Source organism: Globicephala melas, chromosome 5 (assembly GCF_963455315.2).
Source record: "Globicephala melas chromosome 5, mGloMel1.2, whole genome shotgun sequence".
Classification (NCBI taxonomy): domain Eukaryota; kingdom Metazoa; phylum Chordata; class Mammalia; order Artiodactyla; family Delphinidae; genus Globicephala; species Globicephala melas.
Genome location: NC_083318.1, coordinates 26,986,121 through 27,013,949, shown reverse-complemented (window position 1 = coordinate 27,013,949; position 27,829 = coordinate 26,986,121). Strand labels below are relative to the sequence as shown.

General features: G+C 36.8%; 1 protein-coding gene across 50 annotated transcripts in view; it reads left to right on the top strand.

The window, feature by feature from the left end:
* Positions 1–27,829, top strand: part of ANK2 (ankyrin 2) — a 690,343-nt gene that overhangs the window by 555,988 nt on the left and 106,526 nt on the right. For 48 of the 50 annotated variants that reach the window (XM_060299088.1, XM_060299047.2, XM_060299051.2 and 45 more), the window contains 10 exons: positions 1,662–1,859; positions 4,059–4,157; positions 4,323–4,421; positions 9,560–9,658; positions 14,384–14,581; positions 17,823–17,921; positions 18,459–18,557; positions 22,696–22,893; positions 27,007–27,105; positions 27,475–27,573. In XM_060299088.1, the coding sequence (XP_060155071.1) occupies positions 1,662–1,859; positions 4,059–4,157; positions 4,323–4,421; positions 9,560–9,658; positions 14,384–14,581; positions 17,823–17,921; positions 18,459–18,557; positions 22,696–22,893; positions 27,007–27,105; positions 27,475–27,573 (1,287 nt within the window). The remainder of the gene's footprint in view (positions 1–1,661; positions 1,860–4,058; positions 4,158–4,322; positions 4,422–9,559; positions 9,659–14,383; positions 14,582–17,822; positions 17,922–18,458; positions 18,558–22,695; positions 22,894–27,006; positions 27,106–27,474; positions 27,574–27,829) is intronic. The other 2 variants (XM_060299050.2, XM_060299059.2) reach the window with 2 other exon arrangements.

The following is a 27,829-nucleotide window of genomic DNA, read 5'->3' as shown; positions in this document are numbered from 1 at the left end:
ATATTTTCCCCCTATTTCATCTCCCCCATCCCCTGAACATGATTCATATCAACTGATGCTGTTACTAGGGTAAGGTGAGAAAAATAAGGCAGCAAACACAGCAAATATTTTTTAATTTATATTATATCTTAATTGAATATTTAGTTGATATAATTTGGAGCAAAACTGGCCCACACATTCAAAATTTGTATAGAATGCACTCAGTCTTTAGAGATGTGCCACGCAGATCATGAAAGGGTGGCTTCAAATCAGAAATATATGAAGATGAGAAGTAAATCATCTGCGTTATTTTTATTCTTATACCTATACTGAGAATGTTGTAGAGATCTGTCTTTAAAATGTAACATTTTGGGCTGGGTCATGCAAAGATAATTATGGAAAGTTTCCTTGAGGAAACAGATTGAAATTTAAATGGAAATAACAAAATTTCAGGCTAGTCATGTTATAACCAATAAAAGGCTTATCTCAAATTGAGGGTAGGTAGATATACTGTTGCACAAACCATAAAATAATCTCATCTACAGAATCTGCCAGTAATTGTCATATCACTAATGAAGACCATGGGTTACCGAGATGGAACATTTTTAATGGCCTTCTTGTAAAATCAAATATCATTCATATATAAGGATACAGCATAAAGCATCTGTGGCTGCGTAATCTGCGACTGTCCTACACTGTTGAAATCACCTTCCTGGTTGAGAATGTTGGGCCTTTGGCCTATTCTGGCTTCTTTATCCAGACAATTTCTGCTTCTTTGAATATGATGACTGCCAAACTAAATCCTTGGTCAACAGTTATTTTCTAGTGACTGTATTTGCATTGATTAGTAAGAAAGGACAATAGTCCCCTTCTTTTAATGGGCAAATGTTTTCTAATTTCGCTTTTTCCTATAAGCTTGTTTATTAAATTTTTAAAAATGAGAGTCTCACCTAGACTAATAATTATCAGTGAACTACTTGGCTGTCTTGTATCCCTGCTGTTGACCTTCTCTGAGGATTAAGTCTAAAGCTGTTTTTGGCAGTATCAATGATGATAAATTTAGATTATCCTCAAAATTTTAAAGTTGGGAGGTCATTGACACATGGTCCATATTTGCCTTATACTTTTCTAGCTCTTATCTGACTGCTTTCTCCAAATCCAATTTACGCATCATGACAGAAAAAAGAAGTTGCAGAATTTCCGAGCAGTGTGGATCTAAGAGATGATCAAAGTCTCCTTCTCTCCCTGACCCACCCACTTGCTCCTCCTGCATCCACTTTCCCCTCCATTGAGAAGTAAAGAAATTCATGCAGAGAGATGAATTGAATGTAGATTTCTATGTATGGAATTGGATACAGATAATTTAAGCCTCAGCTATTACTTGTTTTTGTACAGCTAATATTGCCCTGATAATTGTGGGCCAGCTGAATTGCTACACGTACTATATATTCATTCATGAAAGACCTATTAATTTTTGCCTAAGAATATCACAGTTATGAAATTAAACATTCTCTTATCTTTCCTCTCTGCCAAACATAATCTGCTGTATGTTTAGGTGTCGAGTGGAAATTATTTTTCTCTGCTACCAATGGTTCCAGAGATCAAGAATTGTTTGTCGTGTTTCAGAATCTGAAAGTAATGACTAAAATGTGGCCTTGGTTTGGTTTGGTTTTGATGCGCAGAATGGGCTGTCTCCGCTTCACATGGCTGCCCAAGGAGACCACGTGGAATGTGTGAAGCACCTGCTCCAGCACAAGGCGCCTGTTGATGACGTCACCCTGGACTACCTGACGGCCCTCCACGTTGCCGCACACTGTGGTCACTACCGTGTAACCAAACTCCTTCTGGACAAGAGAGCCAATCCAAACGCCAGAGCCCTGGTAAACCTAGCCCAGTCCACATTAACTGAATACAGATCGACATAAGCAAACCCGCATTGATTGACCAATGGTTGTAGGCACAGCAGTGCATGGTTATAGATGTGTAGTTAATTATAAATTTGTCACCTCCCACAAGCTGCCTGCCTACTTCATGCCTTCACAGTTTGCTATTAAATGATGGCAAGGATAGATTTAAGAGAACACCAAGGTAACATTTCCATAATTAGCAACTCATAGATAGGTATGAAACCTCTGGAGTGATAGCATTTTTAAATGGAAAATAGAAGTTGAAAAATAGCAATTATCAAGTAAGTTCTAGACACCTCTATATAGAGTCAGAATAAAATTGTAAAAAAGTTGAACTTTATTAATTTCTTTTTGACAAAGAAAGTTTTAAAGTGGCGAATAGATTTTACTATGTAAGATGATGTAAAATGTAAGCCTGTGAAGAATTCACTTGGAGATATTCCTTATTGACCTGATTACTCAGCCACAGGCTAATGGAAGAGTAATGCTTAGGGTCTTCTTGCTTCAGGAAGCATTTTATATAAACTATTTCAGGAATTGCTCAGGAGAAATCTGCAAGAGGCTGTCCCTAGAGCAGCTTCTGTTTCTCCCAAGTTCTAATATTGAATAAATCTTCTTGCTTCACTTATATTTTAACCATAATCATTGGAAGTATTAGATATGTACTAATTTATGCCTCTTGTTTCTTAATTCTCCAACTAAAAGCAAACCCTTTTTTCTATTTGTTAAATGGTTTATGTAAGTTAAATTAGTCTTTAGACAATCAATATTTAAGAGAATGTCATTAGAATTAGCAAATATTAATCTTATTTTTATTAGAAATTTTCCATTGGAATCAATTTATTTATTATTGCCTGGGAAGCAACTATACTTTTAGGTTTATGTGCAATTATGTAAGGATATTTATTTTCTTATAAGGAGGAAAGTACTCATTTTCATTTGGATAGTGGTCAATAAGCATGTAAAATATCACATTCTAATCACTGCAGATCTTTTAAGTGCTGCACATACATGTAGTTATTTATATCTGGCTTATTACATAGCTCATAAATGGGAAATTACTTAACAAATATTGTGAACAATAATGTCATTAGGTTAAAGAAAATCATATGCTTTCCTGAGAACTGCTAGTGTAGAAAAATATTGACTGATAAACAGTCCCTATTGGGACATGCAAAATTGTTAACTAGCAGAATAGATACGATTCTATATAGAGACATCATTGTTCAGATAAAAATATAATACTTAAATATAACACATAAGGATTAAGCATGGGGCTAGTTAACAAATTTTTATGTAGTTTCCCCTAATTGCTGCACATTAGCCCAGTATGGAAAGTTAGAAAATACCTTAAAGACTTCTCCACATTCCTTTGCTTCTAAGAGATACCTTCTTCCAGTTATTCCAAAAATTCTCCATACTTATTTTGAAAATATTTGGGAACTTAATAATCATTTCTTTTCGAAACAAAATGTATGTAATTGACATAAGTTATAAAAAATATATTAAAATATAAGAAATATAACTTCTGGGTATTAAATATTATCAACATAAATAATGATTTCCACTAACATGCAACAACTCCTCATAAAAACTTTTTAATATAAACATTATAACTTCTGGATATAAAAAAACTATCAACACAAATAACGATTTCTGTTCATTTGTAACACCTATTCCCTAAAGAAAATAGTAGCTAGGCTGAAACATTTATTATAGTCATGTTCTTAGATTTTTGAAGTAAAACAGGTAATGATTTTTCCCTTTAAGAAGTAGCTCATCATCAGAAAAACACATGCTTATCTTTGATGCATCTTTAAGCCATTCCATAATCTGACCAATCAGTATGCTTTAAAACATTTTAGAACTTGTAAAGTATAATTGCCTCAGTTTTTTCCTTCTTGGAAGAGTAGGCCCATGTAATTTTCTTCCTTTTTGTTTTCTCTGTAACCACACGAACAATGCCATACCTGCCCACCACACATAAACCAAGTTCAGAGCCTCCAGGAATACACCACCACTTTCTCTCTAAATCCAACACCTACAGCACTTGAAGAAATGGTCGCACTACATGAATGAGGATGTAACATTACTGCCTGCAATGTGCCAGCATGGAGTTGTGTGAGAATCATTTCTGCATGTTTTCAACTAACTTGATTGTCTTTTGCACAGAATGGTTTTACTCCACTGCACATTGCCTGCAAGAAAAACCGCATCAAAGTCATGGAACTGCTGGTGAAATATGGGGCTTCAATCCAAGCTATAACAGAGGTAGAAAAATGTTTCAGCTTGTCACGAAACATTCCTTCTCTTACTCCTTCTTCCCCTTCCTTCTGCCCATCTTCTGTCCTCTTCGCTCAAGTATTATTTATCTGAAGAAGCCCCAAAGCCCCCACCGGTGCAGAGGAGTAAAACTGCTGTCGCTTTGTTTCGCAGTCTGGCCTCACACCAATACATGTGGCTGCCTTCATGGGCCACTTGAACATTGTCCTACTTCTGCTGCAGAATGGAGCCTCTCCAGATGTCACTAACATTGTGAGTATGGCTTGGGTCAGAATAACCACAGGGAGAAAGAGAGGAAGCGTGTGGGTGTGTAGGGATGTGTGTGTGTGTGTGTGTGTGTGTGTGTGTGTGTGTGTGTGTGTGTGTGTGAGATCAAAGCTCAGCGGCTGAGCTTTGAGAAGAGCCCCCGTGATAACGTATTATTGAAATAATTGCTAGAAGGTCGCTGAAAGGAACCTCCATAGGGTAAGAAATGTTTTACAAAGTAATAAAATGGAAGCTGTGGAATAAGACTGTGTCAGCTTCCTGGTGCAGATAAATTGAACATGCATCTTAAATACACTTATAAGACAAAATACATTTTAAAAGCTCCTCTGAACATGAAGGAATGATTGATTGGAATAAAATATTCAGGACTCACTCTACTTGCTTGAGTGAATCATATTCCAGGAAATTTTGGTTAAAATATTAAGTCAGTACCATAATCAATTCTATCAAATGATTAACCAGAGATAGACCAATATTAGAAGATTTTTTACTTAATATCAAATTCTCCCTCCCTCCTTCAGTTACATGGATTTTCCATTTTCTAACCTTACTTTGATTTTTCCTTTTGATTTGGTTGGCTGAATTAGTTATAACTTGCAACTTTTTCATGTATTCTGAAATCCATGTTGGTCTTCAGACAACTTTTGTTCTGACAGTAAATGCTGGATATTCCAGAATTCTTCTACCTAATGTAAATTAGGATTTTTACTTCCCATTTCTTTATATTTATCTCATTTTCTTGGAGTCAGCCCAGTTAAACTTTGATCATTGAATACAGATTTTCTCCTGAGCAAGAGAACTTGCTCTGTACAAAATACTGTCATGTATTTGAAGCTCACCAGGACCCACTGGAATATTGAGATTTTTAAAAAAGTATTCAACAGAAATAACTCCCCAAATTAATCTTAGTGCTTATTATTAAAATGAATCATATTTTCAAAAGCAATTGGTTTACTATTGTTGCTAATTTTTGGTATTCCATTCCTTTTGAGTTGTGAAATGGAATGTTCAATTTTACTTTTTATTCATATTCCCTTTCATTTTCTCATTTCCTTGTATTTTATACACTGTTTCTGTGCTGAAGTTTCTGATGCATGGACAAAATCCATGTGAAATAAATTTATTTGATTTTAAATATGTGTTAATACCTCTCTTCATATTATTCACAATTGGAGTATAAAACCATCAAAGAATTGAAATATAGTCTGTATTTATACACCCCCCTAATTACAGCTTACTGATCCTAAAGTAATAATATATGCTAATTTTAAATTTCTCCACTAAGGATAAGAGTAATTTCACAACATGCCAATTTGAGTTTAATTTATGGTCACTTCTTGGAACTTTAAAAGAAATCAATAGCATCCTTCTTCTGTTCAGAGATGACCACCTCCCTTTTTAAAATTGAGACCTACACAAACCAGTACCTTTTAAAAGAAGTTCTCTGAGTACTTTCCCACTGTACTGTATTTTCCTTCTTTGCATTAAAATGCCTACAGGATCTCAGGAGCAATGGTAATACTGTGTAAAATTATATTATCATAGTAACATAGACAAGTATATTCTATGCAATGCTTGGTTGAAATCCCCCATGTTAATCGTTCTGAGGGGAGATTTTTGCAAAATCATCAAAGAAAAGCCACATGAAATGATTGTATGATTTTGCGGCACTCTTAATTTGCTTCTTAACTGACCAATTCCAAATTATTTGATGGTTATGTATTTGCTCCATATTGATATACTCCACTCCGCAAAAAAAACGAAAACAAAAGCAAAAAACTATATGGGCTACATATAGATTTTCAAATAAAAAACACATTTTTATTTGTTAAACAAAATATCAATTAAAACAATAAAAATGTTGACATATTTAGGTTCTTGAATACTCCCAAATTTGGCAATTGCTATATTAAACTTTAAATTCCACCTGTTGGTCATTATAAAGTTCTTCATTTTGTTTTATCTTCTCATTCGTCCATTACATACTCTTTCTCTTCAGCCTTCTCAAAACAAATACTTGAGAGCCACCTGCCAATGTAATCCTCTTCTCAAATGTGTTTCCTAGTTGCTTTTTGTTTGTTCATTTTAATTTTTGTATGATGTGTCCTTCAGAGAGCAGATACCATGTACATAGGGTTACCAGATAAGATGCAGGACTCCTGGTTAAATTTGAATTTCAGATAAACACCAAATAATTGTTTTTAGTATAAGTATGTACCATGCAATAGTTGAGACACACTTATACTAAAATAATTATTCTTTGTTGGTCTGGAATTCAGATTTAACCGGACATCCTGTATTTTGATATGCTAAATCTGGCAACCCTACATTTAGAGGAATTTAACTTTCTCTAGCAGTGGGATGCCTGTGAACTGGTGTATTCTCAGAACGTGAGGATATAGCTGCTGCATCCAAAACTCTTTGCAGGTTGATTAAGAAACGGTGTGAACACTGACTGCCTGCTTGCTGTGTCAGAGTTGGTCATTTCCTGACCCCGAAGTACCCTACCCTTGAAGCCTTTGTGTGTTGCCTGAAGTCATGTTGCATTTTTGAATGCAGTGCTGTCTGTTGTGCTTTGATGCTTTACAACTGATGCAGCCAAAGTGGAAGTCAATGTAGCTGTCAGCAGAGTCAGTTTTAACAACTGGGGGAGGGGCATGAAATGTAGTACCTGCTTTGGACATGAGCATACCCATTCTCCTGCCAGTCTTGTTTTTGTCTCGAAATTCACTCCAAGTGTGAAGTGTACCAATAACTCAATCATGTGCAGATATTATTACCGCAAATCTCCCTTTCCAGAAGGCTCACAAATGCACTTGAAAACCTAGAAAGCCAGTTGTAATACATCCATAATCCAAAGTATTCATTGACAACTCTGGGAGTAGAAAACCCAGCACTTTTGGAGCTGTCCACAATGCAAAGTGGGGGACAATCGAGTTTTTCTCTTCTTACAGCAAATCAACGGATTCATGACTAAGTTCACACTTCATATTATGTTTAAGAATTTCCCCTAATCCTTAAAGTTAATGAGCTTAAGATAAGGAAAACAGGGCATTGAATAAGATGAGGTGCCCAGTAACTAAGAAATGGAACCTACTGATTAAAATATATATACCCTCTTTCATTTTCTTATTTATACTTATGTATAAACAAGGGTAACATAATATTAAAGGGTAAAGGCAATTTACATAAAGGTCAATTACCCAAAAATCATTAAATAAGAATTAAACAAGACCATTGTTTTAAAGTAGAGAGACCATTTGCATATATATATGTGTATATATATATATATAATGTTTTCTTTGTATATAATGTTTAATACTTTAGGTTTTATATCTAACTTGTCAATTTCAAATGTGTAAACATCATAAAAACAACTTATTTTAAGCATAAATAAAGGTACTAGAAATACTAAGACTAGTATTTGAAACCTTTTAGATTTTGAAAACCCCTCATTGATAAAGTTTGGCTTGTAAGCGTATAAATTCATCATTGAGTAGGTACTCCTGAGGCCTCTTTGACTTAACTTCTTATAAGGAAACTCATTTTTTGTCTTCATTCTACTAAAATTAGTAAAATTGTTGTACTATTATAAGACTTAGAAATGGAATAAAGATTTGAGGGGTTTTTTTTTAGAGGCAGGTTTTAAGTGATATAGAAAAGTTAGAAATCATGGCTGTCTGAAGAGGAAAAATCTTGCCGTACATCCAAAGTCTGAAAAGTACTGCTGTTCCAGTCATAACTGCTGTTATTTTATGTAATAACATACTCCAAATACATTTACTCTACAAAAGTCAAAAGATGACATCAGAAAATAAGGCCATTAGAGGATAAATGAATTATCAACAAAAAGAAGATTAGCATAGACATCCAGTTTAATGCTCTCAAATTCAAATAATTGGAATTGAATTTCTCATAACTTCATAAGGAATGGGTCTCTGAATACTAGCAAAAAATGAACTCTGAGCTAAGTACCAAACTAAAGTTTGTCTTAAATCTGGGTTTAAGGGTTTGTTGTGCAAGTAATCAGAAGAAATTATTCACTGGAATTTGTCAAACGTTATCCAGTTACCTCAACCAACGTTGAAATCAATTTAGTTTATTTGGACTAGTTTACCTGGTTGAAATCAACCTTATTTTCTAGTATAGTTGTGGTGACTAAAATAACTTTTATTCCAATATCTTATTCTTTTATAACTGTAAAATTGTTTGAAAGAATGAATCCCTGCTTTCTTTAGAACTACATGTGGTTTTAAAATATGCAGATTGAAAAAAAAAACCTTCTCTTAGAGGCAGTAATTAACAGGCTTCCCAATGAGAACATTCTCTGATGTCTAACCATCATCCTTCATGCTGCAGGTTAAGCTACCTTTTTCTGATAAGTGTGTCTTCCTTGATGCAGCATGAAGCTACTTCAGGAGACACCTGAAGCTCAGTGCTGCCCACCTCAACTGATGGCACTGTTAACATTGCTTTACTCATCTCTCAGTATTTCTCTCGAGTAACTGTCTGTAATTCAATACGCTCATCAATAACAAGCAGAGGACCTCCTGGGCAAATCAGATTCCTCGTATGAACAGTCTTTATCTAGTCTCATAACACAAAGATAAAGCCAAAGTAAAAAAAATAGTTTATTTCAGAAGTAAATTTTGAATTCTGAAAAGAAATGACATGTATGGTAACAGATGATGTGATTTTTTTGCACTTTGTTGACTAGATCGGCAGCATCTAGAGTTTCTCATAAAAACGGGATAGAGCTGTAATCACATATTTAAGTGTGACAGATTTTAGATTTGAAGGATGAAAGGTAACTTCATACCACCAAAAGCAATTTAGGTTATGCCACGTTGACTGTGAAGTTAAACCTCAGGGTATCCTGAATGTTTGGGTAAGTTCACTGGTTTGTCATGAGTGAAAAAAAAATTAAACGCTTGTCTTATCCTTTTGAAGATGGAGAAGATACTGTTTTTCCAGACTAAACAATTATGAAATAATTATACCTTTTCATAGATTTCTGAAACTTTTGGATATAATGCTATCTTTCACAAAAAGGCACATTTTTATTCTATGCCATGCAGAGCAGTGGGTTTACTTATGATTGAATGATCTTTGTTTCCTGGCAGCGTGGGGAGACTGCACTGCACATGGCAGCCCGGGCGGGGCAGGTGGAAGTGGTCCGATGCCTCCTGAGAAATGGTGCCCTTGTCGATGCCAGAGCCAGGGTAGGTGCTGGTGCTTGCGGTTTTCTTCTGTTACGTGCATGAGTTCTATCCTTAAGAGATGCCACTATTCTTCATCTCTTGATGTGGAAATGCCAAGGACTGTAAGTGAAAACATCAATTCAGTGACAGTTTTTCAGGCAAAAGTGAAATGGTATGGTAAATATACACAATGGAAAATGCACTTCAATTTCAGAAACACTAACATTTGAAAAAATAATACAATTTAGTATCTAAGAAATTTGGCATTGACTAACATTTTAATAAATTTTTTTTACCTATGAAAGCCCTTCCACATATATCTTCATTTTCATGAATTTTAACATTTTAACCTATATTATATAGATACTATATATATTAAAATTTATTTCTTACCACCAAAGCCAATCAAATTTCCATAGACATTCCTTACTAGTAACTTAAAGACAAACCATATTCAAAGTTTTAATGTTTCCCTTCATCTGTTTTACTTTCCTCATTTCTATAATGTGTTCTACTTTTCTTCTTACTTTGATTTTCCATATTTAGGCATTCTACCCTTCCACTATTCCAAAATAAATGAATTTTGGCCTGGGAGATTGGATTCTCCTATTTCTGATTCCCACAACTTGACTTTTTTTCTTCTTCTTTTTAAAAAATGTCCCTTCCCAGTTGCTTTTTTCACCTTCTTCCTTTACACTGAATATTTTATCAATATCTTCTGTTTCCTTTTCCACGCTGTTTCATTAACTTTTGCACTAGCACCTTTGGGATTCTCATGGAATATTTAAACACTTTCGCTTCTTTTTCAATATTTGATATATCTAAGCTAGAACTCACTTCACCTTGAATCCTACCGTAGTGAGTCCATTTTCAAAACAGTATTGTATTGGAATGAAAACATTCAGCTGGAAACATACAAATTGTCATTTCAGACAAGTCATTTCACTTCTGGGTCTTTATTATTAAAATATAAGGGTTGGACTTAGAAACCTTGAAACTCCTTTCCAGACTTCTTAACATTCTCTGACTCTGAATTTTATAGCACTTTTTTCCGCAGACCTTCATGCAGAATCCAGTGATACGTGGGCAGCCTTCATTACTCTAGTAGTTTTGATTTTTTTCTGCCTTTCTATCCATTGTACAAGTAGTGTAATTTATGTTCTTTGGTACTCATCATTGGCATTTTATGCTCTTATATATTGAATGCTTTTGTTATTCAAACTCTCTTCTTCCCTGCCTTGGCATTTTTCTTGTTTCCCTTCCCCACCCCCTTAAAGACTATTTTTTAAAAGCAATTTTAGTTCCACAGCACAATTGAGAGGAAGGTGCAGAGGCTTCCCATAGGCCCCCTGACCCCATAGTCTTCCCAGTTATGAGCATTCCCCACCAGAGTGGTACATTGGTTGTGAGTGACGAACCTACATTGATACATCATTATTCCCCCAAGCACCTAGTTTACGTTAGGATTCACGCTAGGTGTTGTACATTCTATGGGTTTGGACAAACGTATAATAACATGTATCCATCCTTATAGTATCATATAGTAGTTTCACTGCCCTAAAAATCCTCTGTGCTCTGCCTAGTCTCATTTCCTTTTAAGTTTACCTGGCAATTCAGCTGTTAAAAAGAAATTTATGGTCCGTCAATGCGCTCTGAATATCTTGAACTTCATTAATTTTACCAGAAATTGTGGTAGTGTTCCTGGTAAATATTTTGTAATCCATACTTAATAATAAAAGGGTTTCTCATGAATCCCTCTTAATATAAAATAAAACTGCTTAATAGTTTGTAGTCAAATTCCCACATGCATGCACTTCTGAAAACTCCCTCTCTTAACTGAATACCATTGCTCTACAATTCACTCTCTTCCAAAGGGGAGATAGTTAAAATTATACCAGTACTACACTGATCTCCAAGGTCAAGATCTCTGGGTAGTCTGTGTTCTTCTCTATCAGGTGTAGAAATAATACCTCATGGTTATATAATCATGGGGCTAAGTCATATTTATGCCTACTCCCAATATATAATGAAAGAAAAGTCATATCATCACAATAATATCTCTCAGTTAAAAGTGCAAGCAGCATTCTCTATTCACCAGTCAAGAGCATGAGACATATTTTGCTGTACAGACTGGAAGGCCGGGGCTGCAGTGGCATAAGTTCCTGGGTCAGCCAATGTGCTTGTCCCCAGAGCCCTGCCCTCAGGAAGGTCCTTTCTTGTCCAATGTCCTCCATGGACATAGCTGAGAGGGCCGCTGGGACCTGCCCTTTTAGGAGTTCTCTTGCTTTAGGTGCCCGTATTCTGTTGGCACAATACAGGGGCCTGGCATTTGCTTTAGGGATTGAGCAATCACAGGGCCCCTAGTCTTAAACTCACTTAAAACTTTAGTTAACTGCTGGTATATGTGGTTCCTGGGAATCCTGTTAGCTAGTAACTTATAGCAGAAATTTTATCAAACATTTGAACCCTGTCCCAGCCTTTGCTATTTCTGTCTTTTGGTAAAAGGAGTTGGGGCTCAGCAAGTTTCCCTAATTTTGGAAACTAGCAGTGATGGTAAGGCAGAGCTCACGTCTTCCTGGATCAGGCTGTATCACTGTCAGTGATGCTTTATGATGAGAGAATTATTGCCCCTTCTATTTGGAAGAGGCCTAGAGGATCAAGCTGCCCACATTTTTTTCTTTAGCTCTTCCCACGAATATTATCTTCTGTGATTTCCCAATTCTTTGCCTTGGATAGAATTAGCTTTAGCTTGGAGTGGCAAATTCAACTTTTGCAATTCTACAGGGAAACAATTACCCAAACCTCCAAGGTCTTATAATCTCTGATTACAGGTGGAAAGACTTTCTTATCAAATTTGTAGGTTCTTCCCTTTTCCACTTTCAGATAGGAGCGTACCAAAAGTTGAAGAAAATGGGCAAAACAGCTTACTTCTTAACTTCCTTTTTTTTAAAAAAAAACAAGTACCTTAATGCTCTGAGAACCAAGAGACACTGATCGATAATTTAACCAGTTACTTGGCCACCACCAGTCAAGGACTGCCGCTTCTCAGCTATGGATTAAGGGGTCACCGTTGCCCTAACGCTCCCCCTCGCTCACTGAAAACACATGTTAGAGTGTGTCACTTGTAATACCCACCTCAATCAAATTCTGCTGGGCAGAAGTCCAAGCAGGAAACCCAGAAACAACAGATGTTCATGATAGCTATCCTCAAGTTCTTTGGTCTTTGATTGTGTTTTGTGTCCATTTATTTTTGTAACTTTTAATTCTCTCCATTCCTCTCTTTTCTCCTCTGTATTTCAGAGAAAGTTGTATCTTTCAAGTGTTGTCTGTCTCCCTTCCTATTGAGAGACCTCTTGTCCTGTTAGTTTTCTTAGAGGCCATCATATTGTCTCTCTTTCTGTGGAATGAATAGACAAAGAAATGTCTTTAGAATCCAATGCCTGAATTCAAGTTCTGTTTTCATAGCTGCGTAACCTTGAACAGTCCTGGAAAACTCATTTAATTCCTCTTAATCTCTTTTCACTGGAAAATGGTTGAATAATATATGTTACGCCTTCCTTTCAGGTCTAAGTATAGGACTTGTCAGGTATGCATCATACATGAAAGAAGTTTATAAGGTGCAAATTTTTCTAAAATTCCAATTCTATTGCTAAAATAATTGTATTATTACTGTTTATTATTTAGTTCTTACCACCCTGAAATGCATACAGTGCTATTTCATCTCTTCCTGTACCTTCCACTTAATACTTTTTTCCTTATAACTTTAAGATAAAGTGCATTTATTTCAACAGTTCTCCCTATTCTATTCTACCTTCTCCATTCATTCTTAGCCCTGGAAGTTGGCCCAGCTTTTCCTTTCTCACCTTTGTTATGACATGCCCTTGGGCAGATTATAGAGATATACCTCTTTTCATCACTAAGGTTACACACAATTTTCTTTTATCAAGACAATGGTTTGGCCTCGTTTTCTTAACACTGAAAACATTTTCCTGACCACACATTAGAGTCAGGTGATTTCTTAAGCCTTCTCCAGCGTGTCCTTCCTGTCCCTTATACCAGCTATCTCCTCTCCCTGTTTTTAAATGAGAAGCACTTGGCAAATACTTAACCCCATTTGCTCCTCGCCAGGCTTCCATTTCATCTTTGAAGCCCTGGATGTAAGTCCCAGACCCATCTGCAACGTTTCCTGGAACAACATCTTTTTAAATCAGATTGCAACATCTTCTTTATCCACAGTCTCTCCTTGAAGAAAATAACCAGCATTTGTATCCTTGGCTTGCTGAGTGGAGTAAGAACAAAGTTTTCCCAGCATCCCTCTTTTTTTTTCCCTCTTGATACAGTTCCCAGAATAAATACTGTCTCTTAGTGAAAGCTTTTGGATGAGAATCTAGGTCTTAGGGCTTCTGGACTAGATTTCTTTCTTATTCAGAACTATGAGCTGGTTTATATTTAAACATAAGTGAAGGCTGAGGCCTTAATGAGTTGAGAAACATTTTGGCATGCCCAGAAAACAGTGACCAAGTTCATGGAAATATCTACTTTTAAAAAAATTGAAGGAAGATTTTGTGACCAAACAGGTCATTCTATATAACAAGATATAAATTGTAGTCAGAGTAGCAGTAATTTCCTTTTGGGTAGGGGTTCCTGGAGATTCCAAGAAGACATCATGAAACATCTGAGTGAAATGTATTACTAGTGACGTTTGGTCTGTCCTGGCACTAACTTTTTACTTGATCTGAGTTGTAGGAGGAACAGACGCCTTTGCATATTGCCTCTCGCCTGGGTAAGACAGAAATTGTTCAGCTGCTTCTACAACATATGGCTCACCCAGATGCGGCCACTACAAATGGGTACACACCACTGCACATCTCTGCCAGGGAAGGCCAGGTAGACGTGGCATCAGTCCTGCTGGAAGCAGGAGCCGCCCACTCCTTAGCTACCAAGGTAAGAGGAATGGTTTCATGCTGGCACGGACCAGGAGCAATCCCAAATCATAGAGTGTCAAGAAGGGTAGATCTCCTGTAGGCCTCCGACTTCTTCCTCTTTGAATATTTTAGATTCATTTTCTAAATGACCAAGGGGGGTTGTGAGATTGCATATAATATCTTCAAAAGGAGGGCTGGATTCTCTTCTTCTAATTAATGCCGGTGTTGTTTCTAGAACTTTATTATTATTATTATGACTTGGCCACACTGTGTGGCTTGTGGGATCTTAGTTCCCTGACCAGGGATCGAACCCGGGCCCCTTACAGTTGAAGCACGGAGTCCTAACCACTGGACCACCAGGGAATTCCCTCTAGAACTTTAATTAAGATGATTTCCATAAAGCAAGTGTTATTTTCTCTTTACTTTCCATGATAAAAATCTATAATATATTCCCATGAATATATTATAGAAAAAAATACAATTCCCAAAGACATTGAGCGAGTATCACTACTGAGGAAGATAATGTTGCGTTAGATTGGCAATACTGTATTTGTTGAGTTTTAGTGCTACCTAGAAGTTCACTTCACATAATCTTGCATTTTTCCATCCCTGGTGTCAGCTATTATGCCCTTTCTGCTCCCTACACTTTACCAGCTACACGGTGTCTAAACAGAACTGGGCTGGAGAGTCACACTTTATTAGTTGTATTAGTTGTCCTCTAACAAAGAATTTTACTTATGTTCAAAGTTTTGAACTAGGGCAGAGTAATTTTATCTCCACTTGATACATTATATTTGCGATCCCCTCTTTGGATATGACTTAGAATAAAACACGAACACAGCTAATTGGAGCAAAAGAAATTGGACTAGTACAGAAGAGAAGAATGAGACAGATTACAGCCTACAACAAGTGAATTATTCACAGGGCAAAATAATTCCCACAAATACAACAGTGATTCAGATTACTAAGGAACGGGCACAAATACTGCATCTGGGGGAGAAGGGAGTTTGCAAGTACGAACTGAAGTACTGTGGTGGCATCTGTCCTCTGAGAGGTAGGAGCAGCCTGCTGGCTGTTACGACTTACCTGGTTGCCTATGGCTGTAAAACATGCTTTGATGTAAGAAGTTGGTAATCATTCAAATGCTGAAATCAGAAGGGTTGAAAGGATTTTTAAAATCTTTTTTTAAAAACATCATAAACTAAACAACAAACATAGAGTTGATCCTTAAACAATGAGAGGGTTAGGGGCGCCCACCCTTCACACAGTTGAAAATCCTCATATAACTTATAGTCTGTCCTCATATCCACAGTTCTTCTGTATCTTGGATTCTTCATATCCATGGTTCCACATCCTTGGATTCAACTAACTGCAGACTGTGTAGTACTGTAGTATTTCCTATTGAAAAAAATCCACATATAAATGGACCTTCACAGTTCAAACCTGTGTTCAAGGGGCAACTGTGTAATAATAATAGTAATAATAACCCAAGAGAGACTGGGTGATTGTCTCATCAGATGAAGGTAATAAATAAATGAAATTTAGATATATAAAATACAGAAATAGGGAATAAAACATAATCCCTTGTCTTCCGAAGATTTTTAGAATTAAAAATATATCTAAAGCAATAGTAAATTAGGACAGTTAAATGGAAGAAACTATTAAACAAAACAGTGGAACTGACTGGGGTTCTGAAGGGTAGTTGACTCATCATTAGTAAAGCTATTTAAGTGTTGATAAATATCAGAGGGTAAATGAGATCCTGATGCGATTAACATAGGGGAAGAAGGAAGACATGTGATTCAAGAGATGCTTCCCGACCTCTATTTTGTGATTCTACAGTAAAGATTCTATGTAGTTTTGTCTAATAATAGTTTCCAAATTTATAAAGGGGCTGGACCGCTATTCCAGCAAGACTTTAAGGATAAGGAGTTTATTTTTTCTTTCTTACCACATGGCTTGTCTCAGGGAACTCGACTTCATCCTGAGTGTCACTCCGGTCATTGTGTGGATTGAGTTAGAGGGAAGAGAGCATTAACAACAAATGTTGGCTTAAATGGACTTCCTATATTTGCCCCACACTTGGAAAAAGCAGATTTACTCTCCTCCAAGGACTTCTTTAGTACCTAATGTTCAAAAAGAGCAAAAAGAAAAATGACATCTTAGCTAAAAATAATTTTTGTAGTGACACTGTGAAAAAGCAGTATTGCTTCTTGAGGAATATTCTGTATTCTGATGAAGGCTTAAATGGTCTGAAGGATAAGCCCTATCTTAGACCACTTAACCCAGGCATGTTTGCTGTGTGTGTTTTGCAAGCCCGGGTCAGCTTTAGAATTCTCCCACTCCCAATGTAGTGCCAGAAGAACATGTGATTAGACTGGCCAAGAGGATGGATTTGAGATCACGGTGTAGGAACTGTGCCATCCTTGAGATCTGAGTCCAGAGACCTAGCTGTGTTTGTAACACACTGCTAATTACAGAGAGTGACGTTGGTTAGGCACACAAGACATTGAATCTGTACGTGTAAACATGTGTAGGAGAGCAGCAGTTTAAAAGTTTGATGTTAATCAGCTCAACATCCTGCCAGAAGTAGAGTGTATTTTCCGAAAGGAATTGGTCTTATATAAAGTGTGGGTCTTTGGAGACAAGGGATAAAAGTCAGGACGAGAGGTGCTTTTTAAACGGTGAACTGTTTTTGTTCTGTCCACCATTTTATCTTGCTATTTCTGCAGAAAATGCAATCAGCTGAATCACAAATAATTTTTTTTTAATCATAGCTGCTGAAATACCCTAAACCTTAAATAAAGAAATTTGGAATTCAGGTATTATAAAAAGGATAGGAAAAATGAGAAAGCCTGGACAGGAGGTACTACTGTCTCAATCCTATTAATTTTAGAGGCAAGAAAAAGACAGGGTTGGTTTTTTTTTTTTCACTCACAAATCAGAGCCATTTTTCTGACACATAAATACCAAGCCTAGAACGTCAAATTTCAGTCTCTAAGCACTCAAGATAAAATTTCTTTTGTTCAGTCTGTCAAGCCAAACTCTTGCTTGTTAAACTTTATTCTTTGTCCTAGTCCTTGTTTACAAGGACTTGTAAACAAGTCCTTGTTTACGGCTAACATTTAACGCTCCCAGTATTTTTCCCAAATGGAGAATCAACATAAGTTTGCTTAATATGTTAACCAGTAAAAAAAAAGATTTTGTTAGCCGTCACAAAGAAAACTGCTACATTTTACTTTTGTTCTTCACATTTTCAGAAGGGTTTCACACCCTTGCACGTAGCAGCCAAGTATGGAAGCCTGGATGTGGCAAAACTTCTCTTACAACGCCGTGCTGCTGCAGATTCTGCGGGGAAGGTAAAAGTTTTCAAGCATATATGTTTGTTATATAACTCGGTCAAGTTGGAAGCTTGGGAGATCTGCATTTCAAGATATTTTGCTCATTCTTCTTAAAGGAATATGAATGTAATGGATGAAACTATACCAAATAGATATGATGGCGGTGTCCATGACCTGCCCACATATACACTGATTCAGAAGGTGTTTAAAAGAGCTGTGCCTCAAATGTGTGTTCCTGTCACAACAGGGTCCAGAACTTCTCTATGTTAAGAAGAATCCTTGGAATGTTAACGTAATAATCCTTACATGGCATTTTAGACTTTTAATTATGGTGGAATCAAGATGCCCTGTGCTAACTGAAAGCTCAGCGTATCATTTTCAGTTTTAGTTACGTTTCTAATAAGAAAATCATGAGGTATTTATTTTTATTTTTCCTATTGACTATATTAATTAATTAACATGGACTTAATCGATACCAGTTTCCTTGCATCCTGGCAGCTTCAGGGCAGCTAATGCTAATTTATTAATACTGAAACTTCAACACACCCATTACAGAATGGCCTTACCCCGCTCCATGTTGCTGCTCATTATGACAACCAGAAGGTGGCGCTGCTGTTACTGGAGAAGGGTGCTTCCCCTCATGCCACTGCCAAGGTGAGGACCACAGAAAGGATTTACAGACTGTAGGGTGTGACTCTAATCTGACTGGACATGGGAACTGTTTTTTAAGCACATGGTGCTGATATAACTGCAACCAGTCTTGGCAATAGTAGCTTTTGGTATTGTCCTTGTTTTTTTTTTCCCGACAGTTTGCTTCCACAAAGCCTTTTAAGATTTTTTTTTTTTTTTTTTTTTTGTTGCGGTACGCGGGCCTCTCACTGTTGTGGCCTCTCCCGTTGCGGAGCACAGGCTCCAGACGCGCAGGCTCAGCGGCCATGGCTCACGGGCCCAGCCACTCCGCGGCACGTGGGATCCTCCCAGACCGGGGCACGAACCCGTGTCCTCTGCATCGGCAGGCGGACTCTCAACCACTGCGCCACCAGGGAAGCCCAAAGCCTTTTAAGATTTTTTACAAGTTAGCAAATACTAAGGGGACGTGCCCAGGAACCAATAAAGATGACTTTGATTGCCAACACTCAGTGTTTTAGGCACACAAGTATGAGTTTTGAGAAATTAAACGTAAGAAAGGCAGTTCAGGTTTTCCCTTCTCTCGTATAAACAGAATGTCGTGATACACCTACCCTTTTATTCACTCATTCCTTCTGACTTCAAATTTTTCACTGTGCTCTATATGAAAGACTCTTTGTTTTTTACATGTTTCATTCGTGTTAACTATAGCATACATCCTTCCAAGTTCCTAGGCTAGAAATGCATTTTGGGGGTATGTGTAGCACCAACTCATAAAATAGCTCCAACTAAGACTTGAACCTTTGGACAGAGTGTTTCCCACCATTTGAGCTGCCTCTTTATTACGCTGAAAATATACATAAATGTCATATAACAGATAAAGTCATCACTGTATCTTTCATTTATTCATTCAGTAAATATATATTGAGAAGATGTCATAGTTTATTTAAAAAGAAAAATATTTCTTGTGGTGGGAAAATATTCATGCTATGTTAGATGACATAATAAAGCAACAACTATTACCACTTACATGCCAAACACTGTGCCTAGCATTTTACATGCAATATCTCATTTAATCTCATAATAATCCCATGAGATTGGTATTATAATGATTTCTATTCTATAGATGAGGAAGTGAGATTTAAATAGGTTACTTTGTACGTCCAAAGTCACATGACTACTAATTGACAGAGCTAGGATTTGACCTCAGACAATCTGACTTTAGCAGCAGCACTCTTAACCACTAGGTCTACTGCATCCCAAAGCAGTAGAGGAGAATTATTCCACTTCTATTATATAACTGTGTACATATATGCTCACATGTCTATTTAAATTATACACATTATACATATATAATAAAATAGAATACTCTATGTGAAAGTATATTTTGTATATAAACAAATTATATATAATAAACTATTATATATGTATAACTTTGTACCCATACCTATATATAGATCTATATATGTATGTATATATACACACATATACATATTTTATTGCTACAAATATATGGCTTATAATAAAATATTTAAACTGTCAAAAGAGCAGGACAAATTTTTTTATTGCACATACCATTCTTATTTCTTTATAACCCTTTCTCTGTAATCTCATCAATCATGCATTTGTTTTATGTCTTTCTTCCTACTAGATTATAAACTACTTGAGGACATTAATCATGTTATATTCATATTTGCATATCTCTGAGGTATCTCATTCAGTATTATGTGGGTTCTCAATAAATTTGAAGGAAGAATGAAGACTGAGCGACTATTCCAATGGAATAAAAAAAAATGCTCATTTAACATGCCAGTATTTTTTTTCATTAACTTTCTAGGCTGACCATTTTGAACAAAGATATGACTTTATCAACACCCAATACAACACATATGTATAAAGAAGGGATTGTAGTAAAACTATAAAACACGTGTTCTCCTCCCACAATGGGCTCTCAATGTACCAGGGAGAGAAGACCTAACTTATAAAATAACGTGTATGGTTCTTCCAAAGAGACAAATGTACCCATGATCTCCAGCCTCTATAGAGTGTGGTCCTTACTCTTTGGCACATGTGAACAAAGTCCAGAACACTAGGGAGAGCATCCTCTACTCCAGGGTCCACAGAGGGGGGCTTCAGGAGGCTCCTCTAGTGTCTTCCACTCATCTGACCTCGCCTGTCAATCAGCATGAGTCCTGTAGCTCGGGGGCCGCTCCGAGAGGCTGCCAGTTGGTTGGATCCCACCCCTAACTCCACTTTTGACACTCTATTCACTACAGTTCCCCACCCCACCTCTCAACACACGTGGTCCCTTGGACCCTAGAACCTCTTTGCTTCTTTCTACCAAAATCCGGAATCTTTTCTTAGTCTTCATCGGGTTTTGCTGTTGTTATTGTTATTTGGTTCCAAAAACTTTGACTCTACGTGGAGTTAGGAGGGTTCTTCAGACTTGCAGGTTGAGTATCTGCTGGTCAGTCAGACCTCTTATATTACTAAAAATTTGACACTCTCTTTGATGACCTCTTATGTTGTTATGTTAAAACCTCCCTGTCCTTCTCCACGTAGGTCTCTGACTTTACCTAAACTTGGTAGGTTTACTGATTCTTTGCTTAGCCTTGGTAAAGCCTGTGCTGCAGAAATAGGGGGAGTTGGGGCTGAAGAAAGCCCACCGTAGCCAAAAAAGTGTTTAAACTTATAGGTTCCACAAAAATCTATGTGCCCTTTTATTCAACAGAGCCCACGGTCCAAGTGCAATGTTCTAGAGGACGTGGAACATCAAGGACCTATGAAAGGACTTCCAAGAAGAGCTGCTGAATTTCTTGAGCAGCTTAGAGGGAAATATTCATCTGAACTGAAAGATGCTTATTTTGGCTTGGAGAAAGGAAGACAGAGTAGATAGATAATGTAGGGACGTTTGAAGATCAAGGTTTCATGACAACACATAAGGGCATTTAAATTCTCAAAACTCCTTTGTATTTTTTTGGTACCCTTTGCAGTTAGACTTCAGGAATCCCCATGACCTAAAATTCTTCTTAAGAGTTTCAAAAGAAGCCCTTGATCAACATGCAGTCTTTCCCTTCAGCATGCCACAGGCAGTGGCAAAGCCACTGCTTTTCATTTCTATCACGCATTTTTCATGGAAAATTCTACCTGACTTGATAAAGAAAAGGAAAGGAAACAATATAGGTTCCAGACTTACACTTGTTCCAGGGTTTTGTTTGTTTGTTCTTTTAACTAAGTATGGGGTTTAAAGTTGGGCTGTTGTAAACGAAGTATGAGTTCCTCTGGTCCTCTCCACAAACTCCCACATAAAACTAGTAGCCTCTTATTGCTACTTTTGAGCAGTTTGTAGAGATGAAGGGGGGGGATCCAGGATTTTAACTGACCACCTAATAGGATTAATTAATTAATTAACCTAATAGGATTAATAGAAGCCTATTTTATTAATATCTTTTTCACCAGAATGCAGCCCCTTAAGGACAGGGATCAGGTCTTATCCACCTCTATATCCCCACACCTAGCACACTGACGAGCACACGCTAGGTACCTACTAAATAGCTGTTGAATGAGTAAAAAGTACAACCCAACCCGAAGCACATTAGTAGGGGTGTTATAACAAGACCATAGAAATCCATTTTATTCTCTTCTATTAAAACCATGTGTGAAATGTAGTATTCAGTTCCAGGCAGCACAATTCAAGAGCTATATCGACAAACTAGCATCAGTCCAGAGCAGGTCATCCTTAATGGAGAGAGCTCTAGAAATGGGGCTTCTGTCAGGAATAGTTGAAGGAATGGGAGATTTAGCCTGGAAAACTGAAGACTAGAGGGAGATAGGAAAACCATCACCAGGTATTTAAAGGACGGTCACATAGAAGAGGAATCTGGTTTATTGCTCTTCAGGGGCAGCATTATGAGGGGGAGATTTTAAGCTTTGGGGCACTTGTGTCTATATCTGTCTTACATGTAAGTAGAATGGGGTGCCTTGTGACATGGGTTGCAAAGATTTGGGTGTTGTTGGATGGAAACTTATGATGGGCAAGAATTTGGATTTAGTATAAACGCACTTTTAACTTTTCTGTTGATTAGAGATTCTTATTTCCTTCAGACATATATCATGGCAATTGCTAAGCTTACAAATTACATGTGTTTTATCTTTACTTTTTTAGAATGGCTATACTCCTTTACATATTGCTGCCAAGAAGAATCAAATGCAGATAGCTTCCACACTCCTGAACTATGGAGCAGAGACGAACATTGTGACAAAGCAAGGAGTCACTCCACTCCATCTAGCCTCGCAAGAGGGGCACACAGATATGGTCACCTTGCTTCTGGATAAGGGAGCAAATATCCACATGTCAACCAAGGTATTCCGGTTTTGCCTCTTGCTTTAGTGAAGAGTCTTCTGAATGAATGTAAATAGAAACCAATCTAAGATCATTTGGAACAAAAAGGGGGCAGGTTTGAAAGAGAAACAAGAATATCTCATAGAATTCAAGTGTAGCAAAGGAGTCAAGCCTCATGAGGGACCGGAAGATCACAAGGAAGCAGGAGTGAGGCTCACAGACTCTGCCTGTAGGGCTGCATGTTTGTATCTTGACTTTTCCCGACAAGTCAGTTCCATTTGCCTCTCTCTGTGGATCTGCTTCCTGTGCGTCTCTGTGTATGTGACCAGAGAGGCTACCCTATAGCTGCCAATAGTCAGCATCCCTGCAATTCAAGCAGTCAGTCCAGATTGCCATGGTACCTGCTGGTCCTAATTCCAAATTCCAGAGAGGGAGAGAGGTGGCAGTTTCATCTGGGTTCCGGCCCAAGCAATTGCTTCTAAGCTGCTGGTCTGTGCCCATGACCTAAGTCATTTTCAGCTGGGCTGAGCTTCTGAGGCACCTGTTGGTTGGGAGCAGGGAACTCAGTAAAATAAAGATTTCTGAGCCAGCTTCAGTTGAGCCTAGCTTGGCTGGTTGTTGTGGAGGTGGTCAGATAAAGCACCTCTCCAGAGAATAGCCTTTGTGGACAGCATATTAGCTCTAATAGAGTAATAGTTAGGGACATATCAGAAAAAGAGATTATTCAAATATTTAGATTTTTACAAGTACATGTCAGTCTCTCTCCATATATAGCTATACCCCTATCTTATCTATATCTATCTATATCTGTATCTATATATTTATATCTATATATACTTCTGTGTACTCCATTGGAGCCAGCTGCTGAGAAACAAAAAATTGGAGCCTGTATTTATAAGTTAGCTCATCAGTTAGATCTCCTAATACTTTTTTGTAACACGTGGTGTGGGTTTAGTGAAAATTGAGTTTCTTAGGATTTTCCACAAATATACAAATAAGATGTTTTCCACATCTCACTGTTGAATTAATTAGTACTTTTGGAGACTCAGTTGTAAGTTGGTCTTAATAACATTTGTAAATGGGTCGTGTAGCTTATGTCCTTTAGAAAGAGCTGTGAAAAACACAGGCTGTCTTGAATGCCTCTAGAGCCCTATTCTGTGTCTTTATCACTCAGAAATGTTCCAGTACATCCCTTGCCCTTACGCACTTCTCTCTTCTCTATCGAAAGGCCTCTGAGATCCTTTTTTAACGCATGGTGAGACTAATTACATGGTTAGCCCTCCAAAAGATATTTGCATTTTAACAAGAATGAACATGATGAAGCCTTATGGTGAAATTCAGTGTGTCAGACAGTCATTAAAGTCCTGGGCATGGATTTCCTTGTGGTCGTTAAAATCATGCCTCTCAGGTGGTCTTTTACCCCACTGGGGATAGTCTCACCATGAAACCAATAGTAGAATATTTCATTTAACATCAGTATACAAATGAGTCATGTAGGTGTTTATTGTCCATTAAAAACAAATCTTCGTTAAAAAATAAACACAAGAAATCCATAAACAAATCAGGCAAAATTTTGAGTAGAATGGAAATTCTAGACATTTCATGAAACTGATCACACAGTGCTTCTGATGGTGTAATTTTTAATTCATAAAAATTATAGATACATATCTGGAATCAGTTCACTGTGTTCTCCCTGATAGTATTCTTCTAAACATATTACTTCCTTTGAGAGAATTTTAGCAGTCAATCAGCAAATATTTAATGAGTATTTTTGAATATTTTCTCCACTCAGCAATGGAGAAAAATATTCTATTTGAATCACAAAGTATTTATGTTATCTTTATAACAATGATTTCAACATTGGGTGGTGTCTTAAAGACAAAGGCATGATGTACTGATATTTGCTACTAGAGTAAAATGTTAGTAAATATGTTAAGATATATCTGAATAACAATATAATATATAAAAATATAACCCTGGCTTTTGGTTGGTATTATTTATAATTATACATTATAATAATTAATAAATAAGTTATATATGAAATAAATAAATTATAAGATAATGCAACCGTGAAAGTATCTCAGGTAATAAGCAAAGCCAATAATAAATTCTCCCGTTTTTGTAAATTACATATATTCTTTTTCTACTTAAGACCAGCTAAAATCAGTAATTTCATATTCTCTAAATGATTATTTCTTAGTAAGAACTGTAATATAGAAATGATATTACATTCCTTATCCAATCACCATGTAATAATAAAATAAAACCGACTGTACAGTCCACCGGTACATCTTAGGAAATAAATTACTTTTTTTGAAAAGAACTCCTTCAACATCTTCTATTTTCTTAATTTATTAGGAAGGTTTACATAATTTGATTTAGGTATGCAAGCTTACCATAATAAACTATAGAGGATTTTCATACTGGTTGTTAGTTTGCAATCTTATATTGTAGAAAATCCATTCTGCAAAGTCATGTAGAAAACAGCACATATATTTGAAAGGCCATTAAAGATGCCTTTGAGATATTTGATGATCACTTCAATAACATTTTTAAAAGACCGATGATCTCAAAGGAGAAATATTTTTATGTTTGCTATTTTAATATGGAGAAAAACAACATGAAGAATAATCTTCTGTTTTGTCCTAATAGTCATACTGTTTATACTTTAGGACTGTATACTATTTGTTTAGAAGTGATAACATTTTAATGCAAAAGAGTGCATATTCCACCTCATCCTCATGGTTTATGAAACTCAAAGTTGAGCTCCAGAATTCCTTGGTGGTCCAGTGGTTAGGACTCAGAGCTTTCACTGCCAAGGACCTGGGTTCGATCCCTCGTTGGAGAACTAAGATCCCACACGCTGCATGGCACAGCCAAAAAAAAAAAAGGAAAAACAAAAGCTGAGCTCAGCCAGCACTGTAAGAATCAAAAAGCCTTGGACTCTTAAATATAAAGCCCTTTCTCTAGCTGGAGAACTTTTTCTTTCTCTGTAAATATCACTTCGATTTTTTAAAGGTCAGAGAACTTGTCAGTTTATAGAAGTAAAGCAGGCCTGCAAAGCCATGGTTAAGAGGGATGGTCAACTTTAATTGGATGTGAATTGGGGGAGAGGGGGTGCCAACTCAGAACAAGTAAGATACCTCAGTATACAGATGCAGGATGTACAAGTAGAGGATAAATATACTAGGTATTTGAACAATACAGCAGGAGAGAAACATACGGCATGAATATACTGTTAGCTGGAATATAAGCTCTAAAAGGGCAGAAGCTTTTATTCACTGATATATTCGAGTGCCTAGAACACTTCCTGGCATGTGAAAGGTACTCAAAAAACACTAGTTAAACATACAAATGACTTAGGTTTTAAAGATACTCTTTAAATTTCAATTTTGCTTGATGGGAGATACTTGCATATGTAGTAACGCTGCCAGACTGTGGCATTGACTGAATGAACCACTTTTCCCTCCTCCTTTCTCTATTCTTTCATCTTTTATTAATTCTTAACTGTACTTTAATTGCATATTCAAATAATTAAAATAATTACTTGATGTATGTGTGCCAGGACATGTACATAAAACTGGCCAAATTTATGGGGCAATATATAAATGATGGGGTCACTATTTAGCACTTAGCGGAACCCCCAAAATAATGTACTGTCTTTGGAGATGCTGGAGAAAATTATTCTGAACTCATTTCCTGTAACTCTGGACATCTTTTTCATTGATGTGATGTTTGATTGATGAAAATATAAATTATTGCTGTGGTTATAATGTAGAAGTAGTAACCGGTTGGTCCATTATTTAAGGAAATAAATTGATTCAACAGGAGGCACAGATGGGTTTGAAATAAATGTTGTTTGGAAGCTTACTAGCTGAGTTATTTTAAAGGCTCACATCATAATATAAGTACACAGTATAGAAAATGTAATTTGAAGAAAGTGTTGAGTAACTTAGAGAGTATGTCTTAGATGGAAAGTCATATTAACTTGGAGGGTTTGCCTTAGATATCAGAAAATGCAGTTTCTAGAGAGAGGCTGTGAACTTTTCAGGATTTTTCAAGACATAGTATTATAGATGATACAATGTATTTTCTTCTTCAATTGTACCCCCTTTGCTTCCCTTCTCTCTATAGAGTGGACTCACATCCTTACACCTTGCAGCCCAGGAAGATAAAGTGAATGTTGCTGATATTCTCACCAAGCATGGGGCTGACAAGGATGCTCACACAAAGGTAAAGCGAGTCACTGTAATATTGTGACAGGTTCTGCCTTGGATTATTCCCAGTAGCCCCCATTCAGGTCACCACAAGTCCAAGTTCCCCCTCCTCAAAGCCCATTCTGAATAATTTATGACTCTCCTCACAAATCTATAATGGTTCTCCATTTTTACTGAAAGCAAGTGCAAATGGATAGCAGATATTTGGAATCTTTACAAAAAGATTCCAACTTTGCAGACTTAGGTTTACCCTGTCTCCCTCATTACTTCAGCTAGTCAGGATGACTTGCACTTTTCTTCCTGTACTTGCTTCCCTCCATGCCCCCCTCTCCCCTTGAGTATTAACTACTAGAGTAGTAATTTATTTGTTTATTATTACTTGTAGCTTGGTTACACTCCTTTAATTGTGGCCTGTCACTATGGAAACGTGAAAATGGTCAACTTTCTTCTGAAGCAGGGAGCAAATGTCAATGCAAAAACCAAGGTAAAATACATGTACTCATTTTTATTTTCTATAAACAAATGGTTCGGCTATATGGACACTTCAGTAGCTCGCCATAGTTACAAACATATTTTCTTTTTAGTTCTTCTTAAGTGATTTTGAACAAGCGATGTAGTTTTGTACAGTTGTTGGGACTTCTCATTCTAATAACCTTTGACAGCCATGTAGGCGACATCGATTTAACAATTTACTGTAGGATACAATAGATGCTGGCTAGAATATCTTGATGTTCTGGCCG